Source organism: Heteronotia binoei, unplaced genomic scaffold (genome assembly GCF_032191835.1).
Source record: "Heteronotia binoei isolate CCM8104 ecotype False Entrance Well unplaced genomic scaffold, APGP_CSIRO_Hbin_v1 ptg000648l, whole genome shotgun sequence".
NCBI lineage: Eukaryota > Metazoa > Chordata > Lepidosauria > Squamata > Gekkonidae > Heteronotia > Heteronotia binoei.
Genome location: NW_026800061.1, coordinates 201,071 through 217,642, shown reverse-complemented (window position 1 = coordinate 217,642; position 16,572 = coordinate 201,071). Strand labels below are relative to the sequence as shown.

The 16,572-nt window shown below is 42.1% G+C and overlaps 1 protein-coding gene across 2 annotated transcripts in view; it reads right to left on the bottom strand.

Moving 5' to 3' along the window:
• The window catches only part of LOC132590748 (acyl-CoA synthetase short-chain family member 3, mitochondrial-like), a 106,793-nt gene that overhangs the window by 72,646 nt on the left and 17,575 nt on the right, over positions 1-16,572 (bottom strand). Inside the window, exons 3-7 of one of the 2 annotated variants that reach the window (XM_060263658.1) lie at positions 13,554-13,742; positions 5,498-5,632; positions 5,038-5,178; positions 3,283-3,363; positions 3,105-3,200 (exon numbers count right to left, since the gene is read on the bottom strand). In XM_060263658.1, the coding sequence (XP_060119641.1) occupies positions 3,105-3,200; positions 3,283-3,363; positions 5,038-5,178; positions 5,498-5,632; positions 13,554-13,742 (642 nt within the window). Of the gene's footprint in view, positions 1-3,104; positions 3,201-3,282; positions 3,364-5,037; positions 5,179-5,497; positions 5,633-13,553; positions 13,743-16,572 lie in introns of those variants that run through there. The other variant, XM_060263659.1, reaches the window with a different exon arrangement.

Below are 16,572 nucleotides of genomic sequence, written 5' to 3'. Positions count from 1 at the left end.
TTCCCTTATCCGTATGAGACCCCAAGTCCTCCCTGCCTTTCTTCGCAGGTGTTGAGGACTCCGATTGCGAAACCGAGCCCGCACGTTTGAGGGGGCAAACGGTATCGGACAGCAGCTGGCTGTGGACACCTGTCTCTGCTGCCGGGATTGATGTTGGTGCCAATAGAGCGGTCAACGACGGTGTCAAAGGAGTTGAAGCTATTTTACTCAGAGTAAGGGTGGACTCCACTAGAGCAGCTGAAAGGCAGGCTACCCTATTCTTTCTGGTCTGCTTTGAAATCCGAGCACAGTGAGGGCAGAAGTCGACTCGGTGGCTTTCTCCGAGGCACAGCAAGCAGAGTGAGTGACCATCGGGAGGAGCTATTTTACTGCCACAACGCTCACAGCACTTGAAGAACCCCCACCGCTTGTCCATAGACCGAGCGAAGCATGAGTCCAAATGGGGTGGGAAAGGGGGGGTACCCCGAAGGGTCGAAAAAAGAGTCAATAACTCCCTCTCTTCTTTTCTTTTTTTTTTTGATAGTAGAAAGAGAACGATAGAAGAACTGGGCAAAAAGGCGAAAAGGCAATAAAGGGAAGTACCGACCGGAGCTGGGAAGAACGAATTGTTCGACATGGCAGTCAGAAGAGAACTGGCAGAATGTCCGTGCCCCACCCTGTGGGCATGCACACTTGAGGCATGCTCACTGGGTGTGGCCGTGAAAATCCCGGGCTTTCTAGGTTCCGATCGGGATTGGCGCAGGCACCCTAATTCCATGGGTGTGAAGCACAGAGACCATGAAGAAGATACTGTGCTTGCCTGAACTACCTGTAACCCTGAATCTATGGGACAGAGGTGGTGAAGGGTGGTATAGACTCTATGTATGCACTCTACGTGATTGAAGAAGGATATCAGAGTTTGCATGTACATAAGAAAAAGAAAGAAACAGACTGTGTGGGCTTTTCTTCCCTACTAAAAACTGTTCAGTGAAACCCCAGAAGTCTTAGTATCATGAATGAGATCTTGCCCTAGCAGTCTTCAGTAAACTCCCAAAGATCACAAGTAATATTAAGTATTTGATAAATATCAGCGATAGAAAGCATAGAAATTTGGGACAATCAGCAGACAATCAGGCAAAATACTAGAAGAAAGTATGAAGAGACATCTTTCTAGCTAATTGTCTACATGTAAAAGAGGTTTGACATTCCTCTTCCTAAGAATGGGTCCAAGATAGAACATTCTGATAGGGTTTCTTTGATTTTAGTACCTTGAAAACATTTTTACATATTTTCCTGCAGCCTTTAAGTTTAAGGTTTTTTAAAGCTAAATTATTTACCCCTATCAGAAATTATGGCTGCAGGTTCAAAGTCACACTCCAAGACTACTATTGACCAATCAAAAGCCTGGATTATAGAGGTTAAGGAGGGAAATTAGAAATGATCCATCACACACCCTCTCTGACAGCTTGGTGAAGTAATTAGATGAACCCAGAAGCCCATTGGGATGTAACTTCATGATCTAAGTGCTTCCATCCTACAGCTGAGCCTGTGTTATTCTAAGCTAGACTTGCAGATCCCCAGGTTCCAGCAGGGGATCCCCTGGTTTTGCGGGCTCCTTCCTGCCCCGTCAGCTGGCCGGCAGGGGAAAGCCACACCCCAACAGCCACCATGTGCCTTTCCACTTCAGAAGGCTAGAAGAAGCTTGGAAAGTCTTGCTTTTTAGAAGGTGTGTGTGCCTTTAAATCTGTATGAGCCAGGCTGAATGGGGGGGGGGGGTGAGCTGACAGAACAACATGGCTGCTCCCAGTGAGCTGTGAAGCTGTAAGAAAGGGAGGGAAAGCAGCCCAGACCCTCCGTTTGTTTTACAATCCTTTCTGAAGTCATTTGCATAGTAAAGGGTAAGGTAAAAACCTCTGGTTTCCCTGTGTTAGTATGAAGACCTTGGAACTTCAGCAACATGTGAGTAAATTGCCCCAGAAAGTAAAGAAAGTGAGTAAATTGCCCCAGAAAGAGCACGTCATCCACTTTGAAAGAACTGAAGTCCTTTCTACGGTCTCACATTATCATACTCGCCTGAACAGAGAAGCTATTGAGATATACAAACACCAGCACAATTTTAACAGAAAGGAAGAAGGCATTTCCATCCATCAATCTTGGTACCCAGCTCTGCAAAACACCCTACAGACTATAAATTGCAGAAAGTCTCAGAACAACCAGCAAATTCCACAGAACAATCAGCACAGTCAACAACCATCTTCCTTATCTTCAAACCCCTTCCAAACTTCCCAGCAATTAACACAGAACAATGGTTACATTCAACAGCCAGTTTCCTTATCACTACCCTTCCAGGAAGCCCCACCAAACAATGGGCACATCCACAAACCAATTGCCCTTTCATCACACCCCCTCCAGCCTACAAATAGCAGCTCTCCAGCAGCCCTGGCCCCACTCAATGCACAGCAGCCAAGAAGGTCTGAGCGCCTGCTCCGGCTGCAACACCACTGAGGATGTTCTCCGCAGCTGAGAATGAAACGTCTGGAAAGAAAACTTTCTCCAGTAGAACACGGCACTTGATCCCAAAAGATTCTACAAACCCTAATGATGCTACCAGCCATGAAAACCTGAAATCTTTGGTTTCATTAAACATTCTTAGTCAGTATATCACAATATTTGTTTCTTTCATTGGCTGTCTTATCAACTGTGATCCCTTTTTGTTGATTTGCTGCAGGGGAGGCAGCCTGGGAGTGAATCTGAGCCGCCTCTTTCCTCTGAACAAGTCTCAGGCGGGGAAAAGAGCCAGCACAGGGCCTTGTCCTTGCCCTCGGGCTGTCTTCTCTGCAGGGAAGGCAGCCCGGAAGCGAGGCCGAGTTACCTCTTTCCTCCACCTGAGTTTCGGGCAGGGGAGACAGAGCTGCATCGGCTGGAGTATGGGGAGGGGGTGCCTAGCAGTGCCTTGCAAGCCATGTGGCACCCTAGGCAGCTGCCTACATGGCCTACTCCCACATGCTGGGCCTGGAGATATGTCTAGCAAGTTACATGGTGTACACTTTTAAGAGCAACAGCATATATCTAAAATCTTAAAAAGTGAAGCAATGCTTACAAACAGCATTAAGACAAGCAATTACCTCATATAACACAGTTGTATTCCCATGTAGCAGAGGTCCATAACAAATGTAAGAATGGCCAACTACCCAGCCTAAATCAGAAGCTGCCCACCAAACCTACAATTAAAAAAATAAATTAGAAACAGAACATTGAGATCAAATCCTCGTAATTATAAAGTAGCATGCAAATTCAAATTACCTCTTTTGGTTGAAGTCCATATACAGCTGACATGGTCCAATTTAACATAACTGCATAGCCACCTGTTGGTCTAACAACACCCTAAGTGAGAAGCAATTTGAAATTAAGATCAATTGTGAATAAATATGCATTGAAAGCTCTTCTCGTCAGGGAAATTACAGTTACTATGATTTAACTTGCAAAGGCAATTACTACTTCTCCCCCCAGCTCCTAGGGGAGAAATCTCAGAGCCTGTAGCAGACTCCGCTGTGGGGCTTATTGCTGCACTTCTGAGAGCTAAAACCTTTTTCTTCTAAAATAAAAGGTGACATACTCTGGAATTCATGTCCTCAAAAATGTGCTGAAAATGAAATACCAATCTTTTTTTTGCTGCAACTGATGCAATGCAGTAAACTTAGGCCAGTGACCCTATTGTGTGGCTAAGATCAAGTGTAGTATAAGATTTATTTGATGCTTCAGGTAACTGAATGAAAAGCAGTGGTTCTCGGTCTCAATGGAGCTGAAGATATGCACAGATGGGTACAATCTGTCTAACAGGAACACAGTTTCAACACTTCCAGTTCCCACAAATCCATTTAAGAAAGCAGCACAATGAAGTCTACACTACCAGTTTTCTATGATCACCACATCACAAGAAAAAAATTACTTACCTTTCCTTCAGACAATTCCTTGATCATTATAGTATATTTAACTGTGACCTGCCTAAATACATCCTAACTTGTTACTTCAGATGTTAAATGAACACCCAACCATATGAGTGAGTGATCTGCATATTTGGCAGACACAGATTCTTTGTAAGGACAGGGTTCAGACTAAATTTTCCATCACTTGTACAAAACTTGCCTGTCTACCCCTCCTCCCACCCCAGCCCACTAATTTTCACAAAATATTGATCTTGGAGGACAGGAGACCCAGTATGAGGAAGGCTTCAGCAAAAGATGTAGAAATTGTCAATTTTGGCAGATATTTGGCAGAAATTAAAAAATTAAATATTGCCAATTTTGGATCCAATCCAAATACTAGAAACGAAACTCATACAAAGGGATACACACAAGCAATTTCCACATCTAAAATCTAATCAGCTCCCCTACATATGCTCTTCTTTAAACAGTACAAAGAACCCTCATCAGACAGGTGTGTAATTTGCCCATCAAGTAACTGGCACTTTCTGTTAACATCTAAAGGAATTCTCAGTCTTTCTTCATGAATAGCTTAGTATCCCTTTCTCCTCTCATTCTTATTCAGCCTACTCAAATTCTCTGTTACTGTAATAATTCCTCTTGGTTCTCATTAACTTGTGAATTATTTAAAGTTATTTCTCTAGTTATAGTACATTTCATCAATCTCATCATATGCCACTTCCACACAGGAACTTAGATCCTTCAAGTTAACCATATCTAGCATAATACAGAGTCATATGTCATCCAGGGGAATGAACAGAACCTGGATATTAGAGACACAACACAACTGAACTAGCTGGAATCTTCAAAGTGTACCATACAAGATGAAATTGTAGCTGGGAGTACTTTAGGGACAGGAAATACAAATGCCTCAAATGTTCACCAACAATATATTTCAGAGTAAATTAAGAGTAATGAAATCTGACCTAATGTGATTAAGTCAGTTCCAACCATGCTCATCTTCTATTAGTAGTAAGCTTTGGGAAAACATTTTCAGCCTTTTAATTAAATGCTCTCTCATGTGGAATAAAACATAATTTGGTCACAGATACTTATACTGAAAGACAGAGCCTACCTTTGGTGTGCCAGTTGTTCCTGATGTATAAAGAATATAAAGTGGGTGGTCTGAAAGAACAGGGATGCAGTCACATGGCTTTGTATTTGCCATTTCTTCTTGCCAGTCAATGTCCCTTCCTTGGGTAAGAGGGACAGTTCCCTATACAACAAAGGATATAATACTGTAACTGTAGTTTATGAAAGCAATGGTTCAAATATATTCAGCTAGTTTTCCAAATGAAGACATCAAATGTATCAAAGTTTATAGCCACAAGAGTTTTAACAGCTATTTTGAAAATTACAAAATGTCATACAACATGGCTGATCCAACATGGCTTCTCTTATGTTCTTATACTTTAAATAACCAAACCAGAAAAGTCTTGCTATGACAGTATACATTTTTTTAAGTATCATGAAATGAAATATTCCAATTAAAATATTCAGAAATAAAAAAGTAGCAGTATTAACTGTAAATCTACCATGTTAGGGCGGTTGTAAATGAGAACTCTTTCAGGCTGGTGTTTTATCATCTGCAATGCTTTTTCTAGAAGTGGTATATATTCCACTTTCCGTCCAGGTTCTATTCCAAAAGTTGATGTTACAATGAGTTTGGGCTGAAAAAAACAAACATGGATTGTACATTAAAACATCATTTTCTGAAAAAATAGTAGAGATTAAAATGACTATGTTGGTGAAATGCTCAAGCAGTACTATACAAGGACATAGATATAGTTGTCTTGTTTCTCAGTTTAATTTGGATTAGGATCCTGAATGCATCCCACTTTCTAATCATCCTATACATAAACATATGTAAAGCAGATCCCTTAGTAATATTCCAGGAACTGAAATGTATTGCAAATCACACCTGCCTTCTAGAATGCATAACTCATAAAACAACTGAGAAATTTCTTTCCTTGCTCAGATTTTTCTTACACATTCAACATTTTAAAAATCATACCTCATATAGTTATGTGGGTGGAGTATGATTTCTTTGTCGCTCAGGAGCAAAGGAAGTAAGTTATTTCTCAACTGTTTCAGTATGTACTTAATAAGTCTTACTATGCACTTAGTAGTATTTGTTATATTAGTTGTCTTAGTATTAGTGAGTTATCTTAGTATGTACTTATTATGTCTTGGGATGAGAAGGGCTCTTATATATGAATACAATGCCACTTCCCTTTGATTCAAAATGCAGCATTCATTTTCTTGAATTGGAAAGGAACAGTTCTAAAATGTATTTACACTCTTTTAACAGTACTGCAGGTTTCCAAATGACTCACAGTCTTAAATACGTGGAGAAGATAAAAGACACACAAAAAACCCCCAGAGCTCATTCCCCTTTGGTTTGTTAGTTTGTTTTTGCCAGTGATCACCTCACTAGATTTCTTAATCTCTATCTATCTATCTATCTATCTATCTATCTATCTATCTATCTATCTATCTATCTATCTATCTATCTATCTATCTATCTATCTATCTATCTATCTCATAGATCATAATCCTCTTGTAGTGACCAAATCGAGCGTGGCCATTGGCTAATACCTGCACAAAATAAATAGCTGGCCCATCACAGCTCAGTCAGAGTCTCTGACCTCCCATTGGCTGACTCCCCTACACACTCAGGCCTAGGAATATTGAGCAAACTGCCAAAACAGTCTTACCTCAGAGACACACACATCTCCTATGCTTTTCTGTGTTCTCTCTGTCAACTGGCCTCAGAAAGGAGTGCTGCTCTGTGGCCTCACAAAAGCTGTCATGGCTGCCACCATCAACAGACCTCTGTGACCCTATCAACAGCCCACACAGATGGCCTCCCAGCACAGGCAACCTTCAAAGGCCACCAAAATAGCCAGGGAGCTGTTCCACCTTTCCTGTCTTTCCTGTCACTTCCACTCTGCCTCCTCCCCTCAGCCTCATCCTAGGATGGTTGGCTGAGGGGATAGGGTTTGCCAACTCCAGGTTGGGAAATTCCCAAAGATTTGATGGGTGGAGCCTGGAGAGTAGGGTTGCCAAGTCCAATTCAAGAAATATCTGGGGACTTTGGGGGTGGAGCCAGGAGACATTAGGGGTGGAGCCAGGAGACATTGGGGTGGAGCCAGCAGCAAGGGCGCGATAATCATATTTGAACTCCAAAGGAAGTTCTTGCCATCATATTTAAAGGAACTGCACACCTTTTAAATGCCTTCCCTTCTTTGGAAATAATGAAAGATAGGGGCACCTTCTTTTGGGGTCGTAGAATTGGACCCCCTGGTCCAATCATTTTGAAACTTGGACGGTATTTTGGGAAGAGGCACTGGATGCTATGGTACAAATTTGGTGCCTCTATCTCAAAAAACAGCCCCCCAGAGCCCTGATACCCACAGATCAATTCTCCAGTATTCTATGGGAATCGATCTTCATAGGGAATAATGGAGTGGCCAGCAGACATTTCCCCCCCTTCTGCTTTCTGATGACCCTGAAGTGGGGGAAAGGCCTCCAGATCAGGGGATCCCCTGTCCCTACCTGGGGATTGGCAACCCTAAGCTCAGAAGGCAAGTTCACCCAGTAACACTGCTTAGAACAGCAGCCTTAATTCAGCATGCCTACTTCAAAGAGCGCTCCCAAATCAGCGTGCACAAGGTTGGGGCAGCTCTCTTCAGCAGGAAACAGAGGGACTGCGATCTTTCTTGCGCCTAGTAGGGAGTAAACTCAGCCGAAACACTGGGATTTGCTTCCAAGTAAATGTGCAAAAAGAAGAAGATTATGAAGAAGTGGGATGACGGAAGCCTGTGGAATGCAAAGCGGCTGCAAATTGATCCCAGCAGGTTCTCTGTGTAAACGGCGGGATTGGGAAGGGAAAGAGAGGAGCCAAAAAGCACGGGGGGGGGGGACGGCAATCCTACAAGGGCTAGGCAGTGTGCAGTTAACTTACCACTTCCCCCGCCCCGCTCCAGGAGGCCCTCCTACCTTTAGAGCGGCAGCGCCAGGCAGTGAAAAGCTATCCCCCGGTGACTCCAAGCATAACATGCAACCTGGGCTCAGAATAAGTGAACGCCCCGTGAGATGAGTGAAATCACCTCTCCCCGCCCCCTAACAAACACACACATTCTTTTCTCTCCCCCTGCTCCCTATTATTTGGCAGGCTCTTTCTCCGGGGTCAGGGAGATAATGCAGGGGGAAGACAGGCATAATTTTGTCTCCCACTGCCAATACTTTTAAAAGTGGGGGAGGGGTCATCAGAGCAGGAGAACCCCCGGTCCCAGCGGGGGTTTGGCAAGCCTAGCCCGATAGTATCCTCCACCCCCCAAGCTCCTAGCCCGATAGTATCCTCCACCCCCCTAGCCCGATAGTATCCTCCACCCCCCAAGCTCCAACAGCAAAGTGAAGCCTGCCCGGAGAGCCTGCATTCCCCCCTCATGTTTCCAGATTTTTGGAGAGCGGGGGAGGAGGCTGCTAATTCAGGGGTCCCCCGCCAGGGCGGGGGGGTTGGGAAGCCTACTGGAGAGGGTGGGGTTTGAGGAGAGGTGGGGCCTTAGACAGGTACAATGCCACCCTCCAAATCAGCCATTTCCTCCTAAGGAATCATTGTTGCCAATCTCCAGGTGAGACTGGAGATCACTCAGAATTACAACAGTTCTCCAGATGGCAGATATCAGCTCCCATGGAAAAAATGGTTGCTTTGCAGGGTGGACTCTGTGTCATTATTACCTGCTGAGACCACTTCCCTCCTGCTTTGGTCTCCACTGTGAAGGATTGTCGTTTTCCTAGGTAGAGACTGCAGGGGGGTGAGGGTATGGAAAGCTGAAGTCAGATCATTCTCCTATAGAAAACAGCCACCTTGAGATGCATACTCTATGGTATACCATCACACAACCAAACCGCTCAAAAACCTCAGATCATGCCACAAGTTCATACTGATGCTAAATGATGCAAGGCTGAATATGATAGGAAAAGGAGGCAAAAATTCACTGCAAAAGGGAATGCTGAGCTTCAGCGTCTGTTTGGCTGTCGTCATGCCCCCCCCCTCGTAATTATTCTTCCTTATCTCCATTCTAGGTCTCTTTTGGGGCTTTGAGTGACTACAGACACAGGGATACACACACACACACAAACACATGCAGGGGTTGGGAAGCCAGCATCTGTTTCAGCTGTGGGGTGGATGGGAAGACAGCAAGGTGAGGTGAGTTAATGCTAAGGTTGAGAGTGGGTGGCAAGACAGCAAGGATGTGGGTGACTGAATGTCACAGATGGGGGGGGTAGCGGCACGGCAAGGGTTCAGGGTAACCATGTTGGTCTGAAGCAACTGTCAAGCATGGTAAAATTCCAATGGTAATTAATTGTTTTAGGGTCCTCCATAAAGCTGGGCTGTGAACCATCATGGAGGGCTGAGGTATTTTGGCTCTGTTATTCTTTCCCCTTCCAGCTTATTGCTTTTGAAGTAGAGTAGTGAGAAATGAAACTAGCAAGAGAAAGAAGAAAGTGTGAGACATCTGGGGAAAGCAAGGACAAGACACTGATAACATTGTGATAATGTAGACATTTATGATAGTTTATGTGTTAGAGAGCATCCCTCGCTCCCTCCTTTGGGAATCCTTTGAAGTATGCCTTAAAAGAATTGTATCAACGTATTTTGATCTCCTGTACCAGGAGAGCATATAAGTCTATCAATAAACGTAGTTTTGTATCCACTTGACTCGTTCTTGAAAACTGTATGCTTGACAAAGTTTGAGTCCCGTAGCACTTTTAAAGTTTGAGTCCCCTAGCACCTTTAAGACCTACCACGTTTTATTCAAGGTATAAGCTTTTGTGTGCATATGCTTCTTCAGATACATGAAGAATCTGAAGAAGTGTGCATGCACACAAGAGCTTATACCCAGAATAAAACTTGGCTGGTCTTAAAGGTGCTACTGGACTCAAATTTCGTACTATTTTAAAATAATAGTTCAAGGAAACAATGCAATTAAATACTATATGTATTTAAACTAGCCACCACTTGTATCATTTTATGAAACAGAAATTTAGCATTTCCAAGCATCTAGCATGAGTATAAATCACATTAATCATACAAAACAACCATATTTTCCATTAGCTACGAGAACTTTTAGCACAGAAACAAAGAAGTGTACCCTTTTGTTATACTGGAAGCACTAATGTGTTTGGGTTTTTTCCCCATAAAGTGCCCTGAAGAGTGACCACCTGTTAGTTTCAAGGCTCTTTAAATCAAAATATTCAGTACTATCAACTAATGCTTGAAAAGTTTATGGGGAGAAGTTATTACTATCATAATTCATAGTAATTCTACTTTCAAGAACATTACAGTCAATGTTACATTGTGCCATCAAACTGAAAACTAGAAGGATAATTTAGACTAGAACATATTAAAATAAAACTGCATCAGGAGATGCATTTCTCAACTAGAGGCATACAAAAACTAAACACATTAAGGCAACAGATAATGAAGGGGCATCCCCTGAATAATTAACGAATACCCCTATAATAATAAATGAAAATATACTTTTGCCTTTAACAGCAAAAAGGGTGTCTAATGCTATGTGTTAGAAGCAGAAAGCCTTCAATGGGAGTGGATTGATGGTTGTAAAAGTAGATAACAGACAGGCCTCTCTGAGAAGCTTCTAGTTAAAGCTGATAAGCAGGGGGACAGAGGAGTGGAAAAATACCAGAAATGACAGGAAGGTGGGGCATGTTGAGTAGATAAGCCTGGGGGCTTGCCTGCTTATTTTGGGGTGTGAATAAAAACCGTCGGTATGGAAACAACTTTAACTTAGTCAGTTGGAGGCTTATGCCCAGCTAAGTTATGCTTTGGTGCCAAAGTAAATTCGTTTCATACCAGCAATGTGTGGACCTCGTTATTTCTCTGCTTCAATAGAAGGGAAAACCCATGATTCAATTCTATGTCTTTAATCACTGTTCACTTTTAGACTTTCAGTACCTGACAAGATTAACAATCATCAGTGGCAGGTTTATACAGAATGCCCAGAACTGTTCAAGATAAACTACAATAAACTGATACAATGCATGTACTGTTCTGTTAGCAGGATGGGAAAATAATTACTTTAATTAGATAAGATTCAAGATATGCTCACCTTTTTAAACAGCTTCATGAATGAAGAATTTTCAATATGCACAGAGGCAGGAAGAGACTATAGTGAAGAATCTGACACAATCCAGTTTAATTTTACCTAGTAACTAATACCAAGGAGATGTTCCCAAGATATCTAAAAAACTGTTAATTTCCTTTCAGTCCTGTTTACACTTAAAGGTATGGTGTTAGTCATCATCAATGAATGTATTGTTCATGGCCATTGGCCTTCACAATTAAAATATATCTAAAACAAAATTACAAAGTTAAAATTCTAAAACCTCAGCAATCAGCATGATATGGTGTTAGTAAAATCATACCTGCACTGAGAAGCAGTTACTTCTAACAGAGCTTTTCAAGTTAACTCTATGATCCCTGAATGCTGGTAAAGGGAGAATTAGAACAAAAATGTCTGTCCACTGTGATGTCTGAATTCATACTTTTTATGGTGATAACATACTGAGATATTAATAAAAAAGTAGACATATTAGTAATAAAGAGTAGCATGATGTTGATAGCATGTACAATGACAGCAAACTGGCATTCCTTTCAGACTGTCTTTTTTACCTCAAGATTTTACTAAAAATGCTTTCTGTAAAATTTCTGACAAATAATCTGTACATAAAGATTCTTTTCTATTCTTATTCTTCTCAGTCTTTTATTATATTTAGATATGATTGGATACTCTGTTTCTTAGCTTTCCCCTTTATGATTTGCTGGTACTGCTCTCTTCTTCAGTTGAGGTCCTTCAAGGCTGAGTTTTTGGTACCCTTCACTCTATATATTCTTTTCAGAAATCTGGTTTCTTCTGTTGGCTTACCATTTCTAAATGTTATGTAGACAATATTCAGCTCTATCATTATTCCTGTCTCTCAGCTTAAACCTGTTATCTCTGCTCTCAACACTTCTGCTCATTATTTTTCTTCACACTTTAATCATGTTACACTTTGATAGGCTTCTCATCACAGGCCCTGTCTGTTGTTTCAAAATTTAACCTTCTAAACATTCTGTTACTTTATAACTTTTCTCCTCTTTTCTATCTTTTTCTTCCTTTCCACTCCACTCAATCATCCTTCCATTCATCATACATTTATTTTCTTATGAAAACTCCGCTCCCCCCAGTGCTGTTTGTAGCAAATACAAGTTCTTCACAGTTTCTGTGTGTGGAACTTCCTCCATTGTAGGGGTGCACATTCAAATTTATCCAAGCCAAAAATATACCCAGTGTACTTCGGCTTCCCAAATGTATCTAGGTTTTCTCAGGAAAAAACTGAGGGGATGGGGAAATCACAAGAAAATCCAGGTATACGCAGAAATTATGGTAGATCTGAAAAAAAACAGAAAGGCAGAAGGTTGCTCCTACTTATCTATTTGTCAGGCTTCTACTGCCATTCCTTTAAAGTTTAAAGGGAGTGCAGAAAACAACCCAAGTATCAGTTGTGCTGGGGGAGCAGACTGTTCCCATCAGTTTGGCTTGGGGCTGGCTTCTCATGCAGCCTGGTTTAAACTGGGCTGCAGGAGAAGCTAGCACCAGAAGCTGCTGCACTGCAGGGAACATTCTGCTAGCTGTGGCACAGGAGATCTTGAGGCCAGCTTCTCCTGAAGCCCAGTTTAACCTACCCAGGTCTGCACTGGTGGAGAGAGACCTCCCCACTACATAAAGTTCCTGGATCCATATCCTGGATCCAAATACCATACCTGTATTAGAAATTGAGATTTTTTGGAAATACCCCCCAAAAAAATCAGTTCCAGTAGACCTGAACTGCAAAATACTGATTTTAAAAAACTGCACATCCCTACTTCCTTTAGATATTTAGCCACACTCTTCTTTGTGCTACGTCTGATGTAGCCAATCCTCCAAGAATTTACAGGGCTCTTAGTAGAGGACCTACTGTAAGCTTCAGGAGGATTGGCTACATCAGGGATGTGTGGCCTAATATGCAAAGGAGTTCCTGCTACAAAAAAGGCCCTGCAAATATCCAAGAAGCTCACAAAAATGCACCTATGTCTCACCTAGCTCCAACCTAGGGCAGCTTGCACATGAACAAGCTGTTTCAGAGCAGCATATGCAGTACCACAAGCATCCTTTAGCTAGGGATTATCCTAGTTATTTTCTAAGGTTAGTCAAGTGTAACTTTTGTGATTATGTTTTCCTCTCTGTACGACTGCCCAGATTACATGACAACCAACATAATAGAAAACGTTAGTTCAGAGAGTGATAAATCCCTCAGATAAGCAATTAAACACATACTTTCTGGCATATGGTACTAACCCACAAAAATGTCCAATGTAAGTGTTTTAGAGAATGTAGTACCTATCTGATGCATATCAACAGTGTGAAAGAAATATCTATATACATAAAATTCCCTTCCTAAGTGATAGGGGGCAAGATGCTATTTATAGGTCTCCAGAGTAAAATTTGTCCCTTTAAAAACCTGAACAAAAATGCTTCTTACCTTTGCATGATCAATGCGAGTAGAGAGCTCTTTTGAAGCAAACCCACCAAAAATGAGGCTATGTATAGCTCCAATTCTTGCACATGCTAACATAGTGTACATTGTCTGTGGAATCATGGGCATGTAGATGACAACAGTATCTCCTTTCTTCACACCATGGCTCACCATGATTCCAGCCAACTTCGACACCTATGTATGTAATATTTTAAAGTTACTTAAAGATAGTTCTAAAAATTGATATAGCAGCTTGATAAAAGACGACCCAAATTATCTGAAAAGGCATTTTATTTAAAACATGCTCTGAAATCAGTAATATTTAATTAATAAAAAAGAAATTATTGCACAAGTCTTCCACGTTATTATTAAAACTATGCAAAATTGGAATAAAAAGGTAAAAATAAAAGCATCAGTGCATTTAGAATAACCAAGATATCAAAGTTGGCAGTGTCTCATTCGGTAAACATAAACCCTCACCAATAGTGAATACTGATCTGCAACTGTCCTATAGTACTAGCTGCTGAGACTGCAGGACAAATGAACAGGAAACCCATCCTGTTAATATGTGTGTTGCAGTGGGTATATACTTTGGTAGATTTTTTGTATTTTTATATGTGTATGTCAGTGTTCCCCCTAAGCTGTGCTAGGGGCACTAGTGCACAAAATTTTAGCTGGCTGCTCAGGGATTTAAGTGTGTAGCTCACAAGCATTTTTCTGCCATTGGGAAAAAATGAAGGATGGGGGCCCATAAAACAATCCTCTTGGTTCAATCTTTTTGAAACTTTGTGGGGGGGCTGAGGAGAAGTACCAGCAGCTTTGCTGCAAATTTAATGCTTCTACCTCAGAAAGCAGCCCCCCAGAGCCCCAGATACCCCCAGATCTAGTCTCCATTATAGCCTATAATGGTCCCCATAGGCTAAAATGCAGGAAAAAAATCAGAATTTTTTTGTAAACTGCCTTCAATCACAGTAAAAGTGAGATATAAATATCTGAATAAATAAGTAGTTTGAACAGATTGATAACATTTAAGCAACTTGTTTGTTAGGATTAGTCAAGGTTCTGACAGTGATTGTTCGACCTGTTATACTTGACCTGTAAATTTGTCAATATTTCACTAAAAAAAAAATCCGAAGTACACTGCAAGAGTTCCCCCCCTCCCCCAATGCTGGTATGTTTTCTAAGACTCAGCACAGGGTGACAGTCTGAGGCCAGGTCTTCCTGGATTGAGACAGATAGACCTGCTCTCTGGAGGCCAGTTCTACCAATACAGTGGAAAGGGGTGAGTAGACCTGTTCTACAGAGGCCTGGTCTACCCCCATAGAGGACAAAATTTTCTGTAATGACATCTGACTTGATACTGTTTTCTCTTATAATGTTTCAATTATTCTTAATATACAGTTTAAAAGAATTCATTCTGAGAATTTTTACAGGGTTATAGAAATACTCTTCCAGAAAACTAATTTATGCAATAGTTATATGTAGACTCACTACTAGCTTTTTCACTCAGAAGGTAAAATTTTTCCTCACAACACTGTGGGACTCAGGAAACTCTGGTATTTATGCATGTGTCTGCACCTGGAAGTCATGGCAACCTCTGGTGACTGACCCCTACTGGGGGCCTAGAGGATATTCAGAGAGGTGGCTGAAAAATGTCTGCCCCTGTTCTCCTAACTGCTGTTATTTCTAGGAGGTCTCCCATCCAAGTACTCGCCAGAGTCAACTCTGCTTAATTTCCAAAATCTGATGAGACTGGGCTTGCCTGGGCTATCCAGGTCAGGGCTACAATGAACTTTATTAAAATTTCATTTGTGAGGTACTCCATTTTATTTGAAAACAAGTAGGGATCAGCATCTCATTTCTCTGTTATGGATTGTTTCAGGGAAGGGGCTTCATTATACCAACAACCCTAGATTTTACTGTTCTGGGAGTGTATAGTATCATGTACACAAAAGCAACTAAAATAATCTCAGCTATTTAATCTGCAGATACTTAAATCTGCAAATCAGGGCCACACTGATAGAAAACAGATAGTTCTGCACACTTGGGGGAACCCCAGGTTTGCAGAAAAATCCAACAACAAATACATTTTTTAAAAAGGTAAAGGTAGTTCCCTGTGCAAGCACCAGTCATTTCCAACTCTGGGGTGACGTTGCTTTCACGACATTTTCACAGCAGACTTTTATGGGGTGGTTTGCCATTGCCTTCCTCAGTCATCTACACTTCCCCCCCAGCAAGCTGGGTACTCGTTTTACCAACCTCAGAAGGATGGCAGGCTGAGTCAACCTTCCAGCTACCTGAACCCAGCTTTCGCAAGCACAGCTTTGGTCTGCAGTACTGCAGCTTTACTACTCTGTGCCACGGAGGTCATAATTCCCCCCTTCCATTATAACATTATTACTGCAAGTGCAGAAAAATTGCCAAATGCTGCTGGCCACCAGGCAGCCTCCTTCATCTTCATCACATTCTGTGCAGCTCCTGACAACAAGGTTGCTGCCAGTGTAGGTCCCAGAGGTCTCACCACAGTTCATGATAAAGAGGTCACTACCAGCATGATGGCTCACAGAGGTCCTATTGCCAGTGCAGTGGCTCCCAAAAACCTTCCCACTGTGGCTCCCAGAGCAAGGTCAACCCCAAGAAAAAACCAGCCCCAGTGGCACTAGAGGAGACCAAAGCAGGCCAGAGAATCAGACCCAGCACAGCCTTGGCCAAGCCCATCAGCCCAAGCTGTGGCATAGTCAATGGAGGGAGGGGGTCAGCTGGCGGGGTGCTGAACATGAGGAGGGTGACAGGAGAAAGAGAAGGGGAAAGCTGCTAGAGAAGGGGTGGGAGGAGAAAAAGGGGTGAGGAAAGATTGTTAGAGAAGGGAGGAGAGAAGAAAGCGATGGCAGCGGGATGGGATACCACCTCCTAGCAAGTTTTTTTCTGGTCCCTGCTTATATGTGCATAATCAAGATAGTCTATGATAAGCAGCAACAGCCTAGGTTTGGTTCAATTTGAGGGCTTTGATGGAAATTACTCTAGT